This window comes from Sabethes cyaneus, chromosome 1, assembly GCF_943734655.1.
Source record: "Sabethes cyaneus chromosome 1, idSabCyanKW18_F2, whole genome shotgun sequence".
Lineage (NCBI taxonomy): Eukaryota > Metazoa > Arthropoda > Insecta > Diptera > Culicidae > Sabethes > Sabethes cyaneus.
Window position 1 is genome coordinate 156625590 of NC_071353.1, and position 16600 is coordinate 156642189.

General features: G+C 42.3%; 1 protein-coding gene across 1 annotated transcript in view; it reads right to left on the bottom strand.

Annotated features, from left to right (window-relative positions):
- LOC128733006 (rapamycin-insensitive companion of mTOR) overlaps nt 1-16600 on the bottom strand; it is a 48365-nt gene that overhangs the window by 9126 nt on the left and 22639 nt on the right. The window contains exons 4-9 of the mRNA XM_053826528.1: nt 16320-16528; nt 15790-16257; nt 15121-15729; nt 14286-15062; nt 14128-14210; nt 54-1117 (exon numbers count right to left, since the gene is read on the bottom strand). Of these exons, the coding sequence (XP_053682503.1) occupies nt 54-1117; nt 14128-14210; nt 14286-15062; nt 15121-15729; nt 15790-16257; nt 16320-16528 (3210 nt within the window). The remainder of the gene's footprint in view (nt 1-53; nt 1118-14127; nt 14211-14285; nt 15063-15120; nt 15730-15789; nt 16258-16319; nt 16529-16600) is intronic.

Below are 16600 nucleotides of genomic sequence, written 5' to 3' on the forward strand. Positions count from 1 at the left end.
AAAACAATTAGCAAAACGTTAAATGCTACCTATAAACGATGGCAGACACTTACCAGTTCCATTTGTCCAAGGGTCGCCTGTACGCGCAGCGAAGGCTTCGCCTCTTTTGGAGTTGAACCCATTTCCGTTAGATTTTCGATGCTGGTTTCGTACAAACTTGCCAGCGGAGGCGATCGCATCAGGTGCGGTTTACCACTGCTGGTGATGTGAAGCGTGGAAGCACCATCACTGTTGTTGCTTGCACCGCCGCCGTCTCTGCTTGCAGCTATCAGCTGCAACGAAGGAGTCTTGTTGTTGTTATTGTTGTTGTTATTCTGAATACCGCCGTTTGTATTAAAACTATTTTCCGCTGATTGTTTATTGCTGCTGTCGTGATTAGTTTTCGCACTATTAGTCCTATTACTTCCACTAACATGTTTTGTTACATTCGGTTTCGTTACTATTACTGCCGAGGATATTCCATTCAATGTGCCCTCACTGCCACCAACGACGGAGCGTTCTTCTTTCAAGCTGGCAATTTCAGCCGCTTCTCGAAAGAAACTATCGAATTCCAAGTCCAGAAAGAGTTCCTGCAAAAACCGTCTCGATGCCAGCCGGTACGTATTCCGGCCCAATTGTTGACAAATTTCCGAATACAGGCAAACATCCTGAAAAGCGGCGGCATGTTTTTGCTTGAGGTCCAACAGCTGGGTTCGGCTTTGCTTGCTCCAGACGGGGTTGGCCATCCGCTGGACGTGCAGCAGAATGCTGACCCGTATCCGGTCGACCTCTTCGCTGAGCGAGTTCTCCGACGAGTTGAAACACTCGCTGCGGCTGCTGCTCGTCGTGGCCGACGGTTCGTAGCGACGGCGCCGGCAGCACTGCAGACACTCGTCCCGCTGGTGACCGACCGTTCCGGTGCTGTCCATCGAGCTGGCTCGCAGCAGTTTGAGCGAATCGACCGACTCACGGTCAACGATCAGGATGCTGCTGCTGCCGTAGTTTTCCTTGCTGCTGGTGTCCGCGTCATAGCCGTAGACGTTCGCCTCCAGTTCGTTTAGCGTGAAGTTCGATACGTACGTACCGCTGGGTTCCTCCTGCGGGAACAGGTCCAGGATGTTGCGCGGGAGGCAGATACCTGTGGGAAATCGGAATCGTTAGTGTGGTTTGAAAAAGCCGGTGATTGATCATATGATATTGACTGTAGATAACATAAAACGGATGTTATCTAATGGTAGGCCCTGACCAGGGCTTGAAAAGGGTCGCAAGTTGAATGTGACTGCGTGAATGCGTACGCTTTTTGCATTCAACTTGCGCTTTTTGAACAATCATTTCACTGTTTTTTGAATCCAGCCAATCTGCCGCTTGTGCTGCTGCCGTCTTATACTTCATGCGGCCTCCCAGGAGAAGTCAACAGTCGTTCTCCCGCTTTGCGCGTTCATATCGAAGAATCTAAGTTCGGAGTCCGACCGACTTCTTCCATGAACATGTAGTGGTTGTTTTTTTTGTAGTATTGAATCATACGATAGCGCAGTTGCTTCTTGTTAGCGTGGTGACTGCCAGTCACTTGACTGTTTTGCAGTCATTCGCTGCTCCAAACGATAAAGGCAACTTGATCGAAACGAAAATGTTAAAAAGGTTTAAAATGCATTCGTTCTACCGTTCAAAACGGAGGCATGACTAAGCAAGCTGCTAGTGGCGTTATACATAGCGTTCGTATTCCACCACTAAACAGACGGTGTGAATTTGAATGTGCGGTGATGTGAATGCAGTAGAAAAAAAGGACCGGTTGAAGTCCTGCTCCTGACTTCCCAAACGCAGTCGAGCCATTCCTGACAGCTGTGTGTCGATGTACAGAAAGGACTTCCCAAAATTCAAACCTGGCATGTGCAATAACTCCAAACAATTGCTTCCAGTTCTGTACCTCATCAACAAGTGAAAGCCGCTCTTTCAAAGCCGCTATTGATTTACTACCAGAACGTGCGTGGGTTTCGAACTAAAATCGATGCTTTTTAATTGCTAAGACCAAATCGTTCAGTTGTAGATTTAGCTTGACCAGCAGATCCACTTGCAGCAGTTATTCGGAAGCGCTTTTCCGTTCCCTGGCGTTATCGTCTTCAACAGAACAGCGGAAAATCTCGTGGCGGACTTGTATTGATCGACGTTAGGAGTATCAGCATACATATTGACTTAGCTGGAAGTGTGCATTTTCATCTACCAGCTGAATTGAATAACTTACTGTTCGTTGATTACAACCAGTCCGGTCCTGTAAACAATTATCTTAACATGATAGTTTTTGTTTGCACGGCCTGACACACCCAAAGACCCAAACATAGTGCGTGGTTCCAAAAATCCACCCTGTCGAGATTACGTAGCATTTAGTTATACTAAGGATCAGTTGCTTATCGGAGCACCATTCAAACAAATCGCGTAAGGTCGTCCGCAAATAGTAATTTGCATCTCGGTGAGATAACAAAATAAATATCTTTCAAACATATAGAGAATAGCAGCGATCTGGAATTGCTTCCTAGAGGTACACTTGATGAGCTATATAATTCATCGTTTCCAATCTTCACAGTGAGAGAATCAGGTTAATCAGGCATGATTAAAGCTACTCAATGAAGCTATATGAAGCGTCCAATCGAGCAATTTTCGGCACCAGAATGAAGTGATCGACCCGATCAAATGCAGCCTTAATGTCTGTATAGATGGCATCCACTGGAGCGCCGTCCTCTAAATGTTTAATACAGTGTGAGGTAAACTGAGCCAAATTAGTAGTTATTGATTTTGAACCATCAAGGGTAGCACGTATCAGCCTAGTCAGTTCTGTTAGGACACCATGTTCAAGCACAATCCGCCGCAGCTCATTCCGTCTGACTGAATCTTACACCGCCTTGAAGTCAATAAACACATTGTGGGTCTACAAGTTAAATTCTCGAAATTTAGCGAGGATTTGTTGCAAGGTTTGGGACATTTGGTCCGTCATGGAGCGTTCCTCTTGAAAAGCGCACTGATAATCGCTAACAAAGGTTGCCTGTACCGGCCTCAGTCTCATTGCACATAACAGGAGCTGGCATTGGCCGGTTCCAGATCCTTTTGATCGTTTTTAAAGAAGACGTCGTATCGTGCCTCTCGAAGTGATTCTCTGCCGTCGCAAGAACGCGATCCCAGTGCTGGCGTTTCATACTATGGTGAAGTTTGTTTTCGGCAGCTCTAGCATCTCAGTATTTGTCACTGGTCTGGCGTCTCACAGTTATAGCCAATATGTGACTTCTGACTCAATTCTTCTCGTCAGTCACCCGTTGGCACTCTGCGTCAAACCATTCGCTAGAAGTGGCAGCAGTAGTAGTACCCAACACTTTTCACTTCTCCATTAGGGTGTTTCCAGGTGTGCTGCCGAATGTTCCACGGTGCAAAATAGGTACTACAGATAGTCATTCCTCTGGCTGCAGTGAAGTTGATTAGCTTCAGGTTATTGTCGTTCGGAGTAGGACCTTGTCGCAACCCTTGCTGTGCCTCGAAGGGACTCGAGAGTCCCCGAGATGCGTAAGAAATACATCCCGCGATTCAATGTAGCTCAGTTGCGTCCGTTTATCCAGAAAACCTGGTCTCGATCGACTGTATCGTATGCTGCTTTGAAAGCAATAAAGATGCGATGCGTGAGTACGTTGTACTCCCCACATTTCTGCAAGATCTGTCGGATAGTAAAAAACCTCCATGAGGTAATTCCTTGCGATACATTGTGCTTGCGGTGACAGCCGGCTGCGTTATGTCGCGATAAGCACTCAGACCGAAGACCCTTTTTTGTAGATGAGACAAACTCGTTCCATCCATTCCTCCGGCGGTAGCTTCTTCTTCTCCCAGATTTCGGAAATAGCTCAGGTGCCGTTGCTCCTCCTTGTTACCCGACCACATTTATAATGCTATGCCGGTAGGTGGTCCTTACCAGCGGTTTTGTTGAACTTCAGCAACCCGATTTCTCGTCCAACTTTTCGGAGATCTGATACTGGGACATCCCTATCTTCCATGGGCATTGCTAGGTTAACTTTCGTTCCGCCTCCTTCTGCAACTTCGCTGTTGAGGGGTTCATCAAAAGAATTGATTCTACCTGTTGCTCGACTCGCGCTATAGTTTGTGATTCCCTCATTTGTTCCTACAGTTTTTCGAAAATTGGAAAAAATGGCGTCACCCGAAAAGGAACGTCGCGAATTGATTTTGCGCAAGCACCTGGAAAATACACAATTCTCTCATCGGGACATCGGAAAACAACTCGAAATCGTGCACTCAACTGTGAGTCTTATGGTTAAACGTAACCACGAAACTCTGAACATCGAACGGAAGGAGAAATGCGGTCAGCATGGATGTTTTATTAGTGATCAGGATCACAAGGGTATCGTGGAAGCGTTCCTAAACGCTCCCAATGCTTCGGTCAGGGATGTGGCCAAAAAGTTGAATCTGTCCAAGTCTTTCGTTCAGAGGGTCAAGGAACGTACAAAGTGCAGAAGGCTCCAAATCGTGACGAACGGTAAAATACGGTGGGAAAGTCATGGGCCCGGAAACTGTACATGTACACCCAGATGCTGACGAAGCCTCATTGTCTCATCATGGATGCTGAGACTTACTTCTAGGCGGGCTTTCGGCAGCTTTCGGGGCTACTGTTCTTCACCGCCCAGCACAAGTTTGATATTCCGAAGGAAGTAAGGAAGCAGAAACTTTTAAAGTTTGCCAAGAAATACATGATTTGGCAAGCGGATCTGCTCATGTGGCAAACGGAGTGCGCCGTTCGTGACTGCCGAGACTGTAAATGGGCGGATCTGTCTCAGGAAGTGTCTACAGAAGCGTCTGCTTCTTCTGTTCTGTCGAACTTATGATGAGCAGAGAAAAACCGAAGTCTCGGAAACTGCCGCAAATCCGCTTTTACGTAGGTCTCATCATCCATAGAGGCAATGCGTTTTCGTCAACTATTGGGGTGTAGAGCATCCGTGCACATGTTTTCCCGACCATATTCTGGCATGTATCGCGATTCAGCGCATTTTGGACTTTTTACGTGTCTTCTTTCATCTTTCAGCCGTTTTTTTAAATCGTCTTTTACCAGTTCTTCAATCTTTGAGTTGTTTTCAACCGTGTTTCAGTCGACTTCAGACATCTTTCGGTCGACTTTCAGGGGTACATCAATCCTCTTTCCGCGGTCTTTCAGTCGTCTTCCATCCACTTTCAGTTTTCTTTCAATCCTCTTTCGTCTTCTCAGCCATCTTTCAGTCACCTTTATGTAGTCCTTCGGTAGTCTTTCAGTCATTTTTCAGCCGTCTTTCATTTGTCTTTCAATCGCTTTTCCGTTGTTTTTCCATCGTCCTTTAGTCGTCTTTCAGTTATCTTTGAATCGTCTCTTTCAGTAGTCTTTCTATCATCAAGCAGCCTTCTTTCAGTTGTCTTTCAGATGACTTTCTTTCGTCTTTCAGCCGTCTTTGAGTCGTCTTTCAGCCACCTTTCACTAATCTTGCAATCGTCTTTCTGTCATTTTTCAGCCGTCTTTCAGTTGTTTTTCAGTCATTTTTCAATCGTATTTCAACCATCCATCAGCCGTCTTTCAATCGTCTTTTAGCCGTCTTTCAGGTCCAGGTCTTACTCCACTTTGTCTAACCATCGAACACACGTTCGCTGCGCACCTCTGCGTCTGGTAACAACTGAACAACAAGGCGAGCACCATTTTAGCGCTCGGTTCCCCCTACTAACAGATATTTGGTTTTTAGACGTATTCACCACTAATCCAACCTTCATTGCTTCACGTTTCAATCTGCTATACTGCCCAGTAACCACCTGGAACGTCCTTCCGATAATTTCCACGTCGGCAGCGAAACAGATAAATTGGCTATATTTATTGAAGACTGTATCTCGTTTGTTAGCAAAATGATTCTAAGACACTTCCTAGTAGTACTCCCACCCACCTCGTTTCTAACTACGCCAGGTTATTATTTTTTCCGTATTCTGTTTCTCAAATTGCAATCTAATAAAAAAAAACCTAAAAACTTCAAGTTGCATGATTTTAATGCTGTAATTGGCCCGACCGTAGCTCTAGCGGACACCAAAAACGGCCTGAAGCTCAATAAGGCACTCTCGAGTGTAGCGAAGTACTAGATATAGCGAGCTGTACAAATCATGTATGACAGTCTAATTCTAAAAAATAATTAAGAAACGAGGGGATATCTTCGCGAAAGCCACCACAATGTCACGCTACGACGCTCTGGACCAAGGTCTAGAATCTGATCCAAAACCTGATAAAAAATGTGCTCCAAAACATAGTCCACGATCTAGACCAAATCTGTTCCAAAATCTGAAACAAAATTTTAGAAAAAATGTGGTCCACGACTAATAGTCCAGATTCATAATCTGATAAAATCGAAAATCTGGTTGATCCAAAATCTGATAAAAAATGTGCTCCAGAATCTGGTTTAGGCTCAAAATCTTATCTTGCTCCTGAATGTGGGTCAACATCTGGTTCCACATCTGAATCATCTGATCCAAAATCTGATCAAAAATGTGGTCCAAAATATTATCCAAAACCTGGTCCAAATTTTTAAAATATGTGGTACAAAATCCGGCGCAAATCCTGATGGAGATCCAACATTCGGTTCAGGTTCAAAATCTGGTCCAAAATAGGGCCAGAATCTAATTAAAGATGTAGTTTAGAATCTGGTCCAGAGTTTCGAGTCTAGAATTTACAGGGTCCGAGACCCCTGTAATCGACCGTCACGGATTTGAACCAAATTTTGCCAGATTGTTCGTTTTCGATTAGGAAGTAAAAATCCAAAATTTGGTACAAATCGGACATTCCCTCGATTTATTAGAGCACTTCATTTTTCAAGGAAAATACTCCTTTTTGTCAAAACCTCTTATTTTATTTTGCTTATATCTCGGAAAATATTGGGTTTAGAAAAACACTATTTCCACATTTTCAAAGGTAATTAGGTACTCAAGGAATTCGAAAAAGATATTATTTTTAGGCACCAGTTCTGCCAAATATTTTTAAACTCAATTTGAAAACTAAATTTACATTTTTCTCTCTATGAAAACAATTTGATCTCAAAAATTCCAACTTCATCGTGTTTGGAAGATTTTTTTGCATAAGAATCACTTATCGCCCCGAGGTGTTCTTTGCCAATCCCGAGATACAGCATTTTAAAGCAAGCAATCTCCCATTTTTTTATGTAAAGCTAAGAGCAAAATATCTTTTTATTGAAGCAGTGATTCTCTACGCAATGTAAAAATACTTTGCCATATCGGGAAAGCATTTATACAGTATTATAACAAAGTTTTTCTTAACAGTGTTGGTAGCTTTTCAGTTTTTAGTTTGATTTATAGCGCTAGATGAAGCAATATTACTTGAAGCAAAGGCGTACAATATACGTTAGTTGTTTGATAATAGCCTTGTAAACTATTTTCCATCTCGCTAATAGACACGGGCTCTTACCTTCCTTGTTTATTGTGTTTATTTTTGCTAGGAAACTGATATTCCCTTAATTAATGTAACTAATCATGCGGGAAACTGAAAAGTTGTCAACACTGTTAAGAGAAATTTTTTATATACTGTATAAAAGCTTTTCTGATATGCCAAAGTATTTTTACATTGCGTAGAGAATCACTGCTTCAAGAAGAAGATTTTTGGTTCTTGGTTTTACATAAAAAATGGCAGATAGCTTGCTTTAAAACGCTGTATCTCGGGATCGGCAAAGAATACGTCAGGGCGATAAGTGGTTCTTATGCAAAAAAATCTGATGATCTGATGATGATGGAGCCCACCTCATTCCCCTACAAAGGTTTGAGGTAGTCGATTTATCTAACAGATAATTAGTGAATATACATTTGAACCAGGTAAGCAAACAAAACGATCTGGTTTTTGACACAGATATAAATTCCTGCGATAGTATTCAAATACAAGTTACAACTATTAAAAATATATGATTTTTCAAGTTATTGCCAAACCAAGAATCTCCAGTATCAATTTGCAACCTACTGTCAGTTACCAAGATGTTCATATCATTTTGGTTAAGCCGATACCCAGTTTAGCCCGCTACTAAGTCGACGCAGTCCCGACGAGGCCATTCCCGCTGTAATCAGCAAGCAAAGCAAAGTCCAACCTTCAACTTAATATGAGACTTATAAGGGCATCCCCACCCAGGGAAGTCAAGAAAATTTCCAACCCGAAAAAATCCTTGACTGGCTCGGAAAATACACATCTAATAACAAGCAGAAGCATCCAAATCTTCCTGAACACTCACGAATTTGTCAATTACTAGTAGTAGGGTTATATATTTCTAATAGAAAGAACAGTCAAATTTAAAATCAGTCCTCTATATCTGCTTAACGCGCGCGGTTCTCAAACCTTTGAAGACTACTCTATTTTTTTTTTAACTACATCAACAATTACAAAATCCATCATCACCATGGTGACGAACATAATAGTTTTAATGTGCGTTATTAATCTCTAACAAATACTTGATTAACAAATGTCCAAATTAAATAATCAGTAGCAAGAACTTCGTCAAATATTATTTACATTAAAAAAAATATACTAAAAAAAAACTCAAAATACAGCCTTTACGTGTGAAATGCATTGTCTCTTAAATTCTGATAGTGTCGTTGTACGTCTGATGTGCCTAGGTATCGAATTATATATCTTAATTCCCTTAAAGAACAAAGAATTTTGAGAAGCACTAGTTATAAAATTAGGTGTTCTAATCTCTGCCGCATTTCTAGTATTATATCTATGGATGTCACTTCCCCTTACAATTCGATCACACAAATATCGAGGCAGCAATCCATTAACTACTTTGAATATGAACACCATTGTTCACCGACAACCATTGCAAAGCGTCCAGCATCAACGTTGAGGAAGTGAATCTATTGCATTGCAAAATCAAACGCATGATTTTATTTTGTAAACACTGTAACCTCGATATTTGTGATTCATTCGCTAAGAATAATATGGAAGTGCAAAAATCTAAGTGGGGAGAGATGATTGATTTATAGAGATGAATCTTACTAAAAGTATTCAGCTCTTTTTTCAAACGACAGAGAATCCCGTACTTCTTGGCAATTTTGTGATGACATTGTCAATATGGGTATTGAACTTGAGTTTGTCATCAATAATTACTCCAAGATATTTAATCTCGTGTACCCGTTCAATGATTTCACCGTCAATCTCTACATCAACGTGATCATTCAAACGGTTGCGCGATATTACCATGAATTTGGTTTTACTGGTATTCAACTTCAGTTGTTTGAATTTCAACATTCTACTCAGCGAGCGCAAATCTACATTCAAGTGTGTTATGGCATAATCGAGATTTTTAGCTGCTATGAACAACACAGTATCATCAGCGAAAAGATTGATGTCACAGAAACGTAAGACTCGTCTCATGTCATTAATGTACATAATGAATAATAGAGGCCCTAATACACTCCCTTGGGGTACACCTAGAGTGTTCCTCACGGGATCTGAGATAAAATCATTAAAAATTGTCTTTTGAGTTCTGTCACATAAGTAACTCTCAAACCATTTATATGCATTACTCGTTATTCCGAAGCGCGTTACTGTTTGCAACAATAAGGGCCTAGAAATCGTTTCAAAAGCACGTTTCAAATTCAAAAACACCGCAACAATAGTATCTTTACGCTCAATATTCTCTTTCCATTTTGCTAACACCAAATTTAATGCAGTTTCACAAGAATGATCTTCCCGATATCCTGATTGCTCTGGTATTAGCAAATCGTTATTGTTAATATAGTTCAACAGCAGGCCTTTTACAACAAGCTCTAAATTTTTTTCTAAAGTGTGCATATTGATAGGGCGAAACTCTTCGGCTTTAATCGTCCCAGCAATTTTTTGAATTGGAACCACTAACGATTCCTTCCAAACATGTGGCACGTGCCCAGTTTGCAATGATTCATTTATAAGGCTCAGCAGGTCGTGTCCAATGACATGAAAGCAATCTTGTACAACTCTAGCGTTAACATTATGAATTCCAGTCGTTTTTTGCAACGAAAAACAAATATTTTTAAGTTCTACTAATGTTATTGGATGAAAATCGCTGAAACAACAGTTAGTGGCAATCGGTTGTTTTATTTCATCTGGTTCATCAACTAATTCAATAGATTGATTAATTGAAGAAACACTATCGATGAAATAATTATTAAACTTAGAAGCGATTGTTTGTTCAGATTGCTCTTCAGTGCCGTTAAAAGTTATGGACCGCGGTTTACAATCGCCAGGTTTTAACAAAGATTTGAGTATTCTCCATAACTCTTTGCTGTTGTTTTTGTGTTGATCAATTTTCCTCTGTATATATTCACTCCGTGTCTTGTTTAGAGACTGTGAATACATATTCCGCGAAACGGTATAGTTGTACCAATGATCACTTCTATTTGTTTTACAAAACTTTTTGTACCATTTGTCTCTTTTGCGTTTAAGGCGCAGCAAATCCAAATTGTACCAGCTATTCGAGTTCCGAATAACAACGAACTTTTGTTTGACTAACTGATTGGTACATGCTTTTAAGGTGTCATTAAGCACCGCCGTTTTCTGATCTAGGCTCCCTGTTAATGGAGAATCCAAGCTTCGAGCAACAAGTTCCGATACCTTTTGTTTCGAGTAATTTTTCCAGGTCTTTAATTTCACCAGACTACTACTACTGTTCATGCTACAATCGATATTTATTACTATCGTCTCATGATCAGTAATTTTTAACTCAGGGCACACCACTGCCAAAACAGAGTCAAAGTTAACGTAAACGTGGTCTATTAAAGTTCTACTGAACCTGGAAATACGCGTATATTCTTTAATTATTTGTTTTAAATTAAAGAATTCCGCTAATCGCTTCAAATGATTCGAATTATAGTTATCGCGCCAATTTATGTTGAAATCTCCCGTAATCATAGTAAATCTACTACAATCCACGAATATCTCAAACCAATTTTCTAATATCTCTATAAATCGTTGGTCGCTAGAACTGGGAGAGTGATAAATAACACCATAATTTCCCATCTTCATGCCGCTTTCCACTGTTATGCCTAAGAACCAATTACAATCGGTTGCTTCGTTGTAGCGAAGAATAAATTGAACAGATTCTTTGACATAAATAGCAACCCCTCCAGTATGCCTTGAATGTGAACAACAGGCAGATATTTTGTATCCCGGTATAGAATATTGATCAAATGCATCAATATCTACAATATGTGTTTCTGACAAACATATCAAAGATGGACGTTTTTCTTCTACAATCTGTCGCAACGCAACGTAGTTTGTAGATAACCCAGCAATATTCAAATATATTATGTCAAATTTATTCACATTTCTCTTAGAGTTTGGTTGCTATTTATCGAAATGTGCACTGCCTTTTTTCTGCTCATACAATTTCAACTAAGCATGCTGAACTAGATGCTGCGTGGTTAACGTCCAAATTCATTTTACGTTCTTTATTGAATTTAATACAATTAACACATTTCGAAACAGTGGACGTACAATCAGATGTTCTGTGTTTTTCACTGCACAAAGAGCACGTTTCGTCATTCTTACAATCCGTACTTTTGTGCCCGAATTCTCCACATTTGAAGCATCTCAAAAAAATTAATTGCCGGAGCAATATTGCATCGATCCCAACCGACATTCACTTTTTTTGAAGTCAATAAACAGTTGTAAGTCTGTTTGTCAACTTCAATTATCGCATTGAACTTATTATACTTGAAACGTGGATTCTCGTACATATTAACAACCTTGACTTGATCTATGGAAATATCCTCATTTTGACTTCTTAAAAAGTCAATGAAGACATCAGAAGAATACTGATCACTCATGCCCATTACTTTTAACCTTGGCACCGGGGGAATGGGAACAACAGCAGTGTAACTTTCACCAAGATTACTTTCAATGCCTTTTTTCACGTGTTCCACAATATCTTTTGTTGCACACTCAACAATAACCGAGCCATCTTTCCCGTTTTTAAAGTTACTTATCTTGTGTGTTTTTGGATTTAATTTCGATTTTAAAAAATCCCGTCTAGCCTCACTACTCTGGGAGGACTCTTTAGGTTTAATCACTATAACTGGACCAGCCTTACGTTTCTTTACATTCCCTTTCAAAACGCTAGCAAAGGTTACCTCTTCCTCTTCATTATTCGCATTACTACCGCTATCATTTAATTTACGCTTTTTACTTTTCACGCTCAATTTTTCCGAATCTGAAACATGTTCGTTCATAACTACTAATTCCTGATTACGTTTCATTTCAAAAAATGACCCAGCCATATTTTTCATTTTTTCAAGCATAACTTTTTCAAAGCCGAGAAATCTATCAGTTATAGCACCATTTACTTTTAATCCCAACTCTTCCATCCCGCTCTTAAACGCGTTGTCTATCTGAGCAGCAATGTTGTTTTGGATATCTGCGATGGAGTCTGAAATCTTCTTGATCTCACCTTTCATCAACATGATATCCGAAACCGCAAAAACATTCTGCTCGTCACAACTCTGAACTGATAGACAGCCATCACACTTGAACAGTACATTATCGCTTGCATTGATCAATTTTACAGCAGGTCCACTTATTCCACCGCAGCGAGAGTGAAAGCTCCCGCCGCAGCGGTGGCAGCAGACAAGATCATTGATGAATACGTTCCCATTACACTTTGCACATTCCATATTGCCTAGCACGGTGGACGCTACGACAGCGCACACAGGCAATAGAGACAAAAACAAAAGGTTTATCACAATACGGCAGCGGCGAAGCCGGCTGCAAAATTATTTCGTTAATAATTCAATAACAAGTAGCAGTTGCTACTGAACTTCTACTTATCTTGATAATAATCCTTTTAAGGTACACTCTGGAAACAAAAATTCCTCTGTACACTTGCAATTTCACACGTAAATTAGTCAATAAATATCACAGCACGTAAGACACAAACTATGATGTTCGTCATAACAAAAAGAAAATTTCCGAGATATAAGCAAAAGAAAATAAGAGGTTTTGCAAAAACGGCTATTTTCCGGGTATGTCCGATCGGCACCAAATTTTGAATTTTTACTTCCTGACCGAAAACGAACAATCTGCCAAAATTTGGTTCAAGAATGTGCCTCAAAAATTGTATCCCAAATTTGATGTAAAATCTGACCCGAAACTTGACAGAAAATGTGGTCCAGCATCGGGGCAAAGCTCACAATCTTGTCCAGGTTCTGAAACTGGTTCAAAATCTAATTTAGAATCTGATGCAGATCTAAGATCTAGTTTATGTTCAGAATCTGATCAAAAATGAGATTCAAAATGTAATCTTATTCAAAACCCGGTACAACTCTGAGACAGATCCAGAGTAGAGTGTGGTCCAGACCAGGTCTAGAAACTGTGTCCAACATCTAGTGCAAAGTCTGATGTAAAACCTGGTAAAAAATCTGACTAAAAATGTGATTCAAAATTCTGTTCCAAAATCTGATGAAAAAATGCGGTTCGCAATCTAGTTCTGGTCCGGAATGGTCCAAAATCTGATCCAGAATCTAGTCCAAATCTGTTTCAAAATTTGTTACAAAATTTGGAACCAAATCTGATAAAAATATTTGGTTAAAATCTTATCAAAAATAATAAACTTGAAAGGAACACGGATTAAAGAAACGAGGGAGTACTGGGGAATGGGAGAGGGAGTGCCGACCAGTTAGCTTCTAGGTACGATGCTGGTCTAACAAACCATTCGTCGTATGTTCGAATTACGGCTAGGCGATGCTTGCTAGATAGAGTCAGTAGGATCGTTTTACTGTCCCCTTAATTTTCCTGTACTCTAAAACAGCCGGCTGGGAAGTCTGTCGATGAAGAAGGGTAATGTCTAAACTCGGTATAAACCCAAGGCTTTGCTTTTTATTGGTAGTGCTAAATCGGGGTTTCACCAAGGGCGCCCCAATGTCACGCTACGGCTCTGTGTATTCTCCTCGTTCAATATTACACAGCAACTTAAAATCCATAGCCGTTTTTGAAGAACTTTTTTTTTCTTAGACAAATTTTGCATAAACGCTGGCGATAAATTACATTCACCTTGAACAACATTTCATTTTATATCCAGCAATCTAAATAACAATCGTAAATTCAGAAAATTCAAAATATCAAAAACTTACCAGCATAGCAAGGGCCGCGGATATCCGACTGCAGCTGATGCCGTTGTTGCTTCAATCGAACGCTTTGTCGAAAGTCGTCGTACCTTTCAAAATACAAAAAAAATTAACCAAAGTCAGAGTCTTCCTCCATTGAACCAATCGCTGCTCTAGGTACTCACCCCATCATCGCGTTGAAGCTACAGTTCCGATCGAGGCTGCGCACCTTCAGCTTGCGCTGCTGCTCGGACAGCGACTTGGACGCGCGCAGCCGAAAGCGGGAAATGGTCGACGTGGACGACGAAGACGTTACGCTGGCCATCGTTTCGTCCATCATTTCGGCCAGCTCGTCCGCTGCGGACTCGGAAAGCATCGGCCGACAGCGCCGGCGCAGGATGCGCAGCGTGTGATAGCCGTGCAGGTCCTGAGCGGACATGACGTTCGATTCACGCAGCGGAAGCCCGGTCAGCGACGTCCGTCGGTAGCGTTCCTTCGAGGAAGCTTTCTTCAAATCGATCAAGTTCGAACTGCTGGGAATGGGCGAAAGTTGACTTTGCTGCATCATGTCCGAGTGGAAGCGACCACCGAAGATCGACTCGTAGCTGCTGACACCGGAGGTGTTCGAATCGGTGCCCGAGTTGTAACGGGTTCGGCTCGAGTAGGGGTTCATTTGGAAGGATGCCGGAGCTGGGGGAACCACGCTGTTCTGTTGACCTGCTGTTGGCGGTATCGTTCCCATCAGACTGATACCGTCGGTTGTTTTCGATTCGGACAGCGAACGCTTGTGTTTCTGGAAGACCGGAGTGCGACTGGTGGCAAGAACACTTTCCGGCAGGGTTCGCGAGCGGTTAGCTAAACTGGCCGAGGGGTCAGCGCAATCGCTTTGATCCTCGCCGACCGATGTACTCTCCATCCGGGAAACAATCAGCTGCTGGTCGTCACCGTCGGTTGGTAGAAGGCTAAAAATTAGAGTAGAAATTGGGACTATCAATTGGGAGGTTATTGAATTTGACATACCCTTCTTCGTTATCCCCTAGCAGGGCCGTGTAGTTATAAGGTGCCAGCGAGTAGTTGTGTCGAACCGGTGTATTGAACTGTCGGGGGAACCACTCCTCCGGTTCATACACTGGCCAGCAGGTGTTCCTATCGTGTCGCACAGCAATCCAGTTTAGTTTCTGCAGGACGTCTGCTCCAAGCTGGGTGGTGGCCACCAAGCAAAGGCAGTTCAGGGCCGTCGATCGGACCGAATACACTTCGGCGTATTTGGCCAGTTGAACAAAGCGTTCGTAAACCTGCACTCGGGATTCGCTCAAATAGGTTACCCCATCTTTGCTTGTACTGAAGTGACCCAAAGCCCACATGGCAGCCTTCAGCGTGAGTACCTCCCGCTCGTTGCCGCATTTAGCCTGCACTAGCGTGTCAATCAGATTCGTAAGATTACCGTGAGTTTGCAAGTTGGAAAGTCCCTGGTTTGTCTGCACCAGTTGTCCGTACAGATGCGGTAACATATTGGGCGGGGCGATCCCCGTGCGCTGCGCGCAGTGCCTTCGACTGTAGGTTCCGTCCTCCGTTTTGCTGTGCTGCGTTAGGTAAGCGTGGATGTCCGCCTCAATCAGCAGAACGTATCTATAGAACAAACCAATAAGTTAAAACTGTATGTTATCCACAGTTGAAGCAACAACCAACCTTTTATTGTAGCTCCTTTCCCACAGTTCGATTTCGTCCTTAATACCGGCCCGCGGATGATTCAGCCCTCGCGGGATCGAGTAGAACTTCATCATCACTAGCTTGCCGTGATCGTTAACCTGGGCCAGATTGGGCCACACGTTTACCACTTCCTCCAGGTAGACACGCTCGTAGCAAGCTTCCTCTAGGATTTCCAGCGCCGCCAGCTGAACGCACCGAGCCTGACGTTTGTCCTGCTTCACCAGCTTTAGCAGCAGTGGAACTCCCCAAACTTCGAAGTCCGGCAGCCGGGCGCGCAGCAGAACCCGCAGAAACTGGGTGCAGTACAGGCGCGCTTTTGCCGACTGGTGCTCCAGCAGTGCCCACTGCAGGATCTTCCGAGGTTCTCCGTGCAGACTGTAGTCCAGTCCGGACACGATCAGCTTGACGTAGCACAGATGGTTGGTTTTCGTAACGATCGTCGTCAGCCTGCGGTAAGGGAAAATATTAAAATTTGGTTTCATGGTTCGATCCACGGACCGTGGACTTACTCTTTGAACACATCCGTATTGGTTAGCACGCCGAGTCCCCTTTCGGTGCGGCACATGCGACCGATCAGCAGGAAGTACTGCTGACACATGGTGCTGGTCATGTGCTGCGGGCTGAACAGGCACTCGTGGGCGGATTTCTTCGCGTGGATTGCCATCAGCTGTCGGCTGATGTCGGTGAACAGATCCGTCAGGATGCGGATGCATTCGAGCTGTAAGAAAGAAAAAAAAAGTAAAAGACACTTAGAATGTGAAATTTAATTTGATTCTTTTTTCATTTTTGT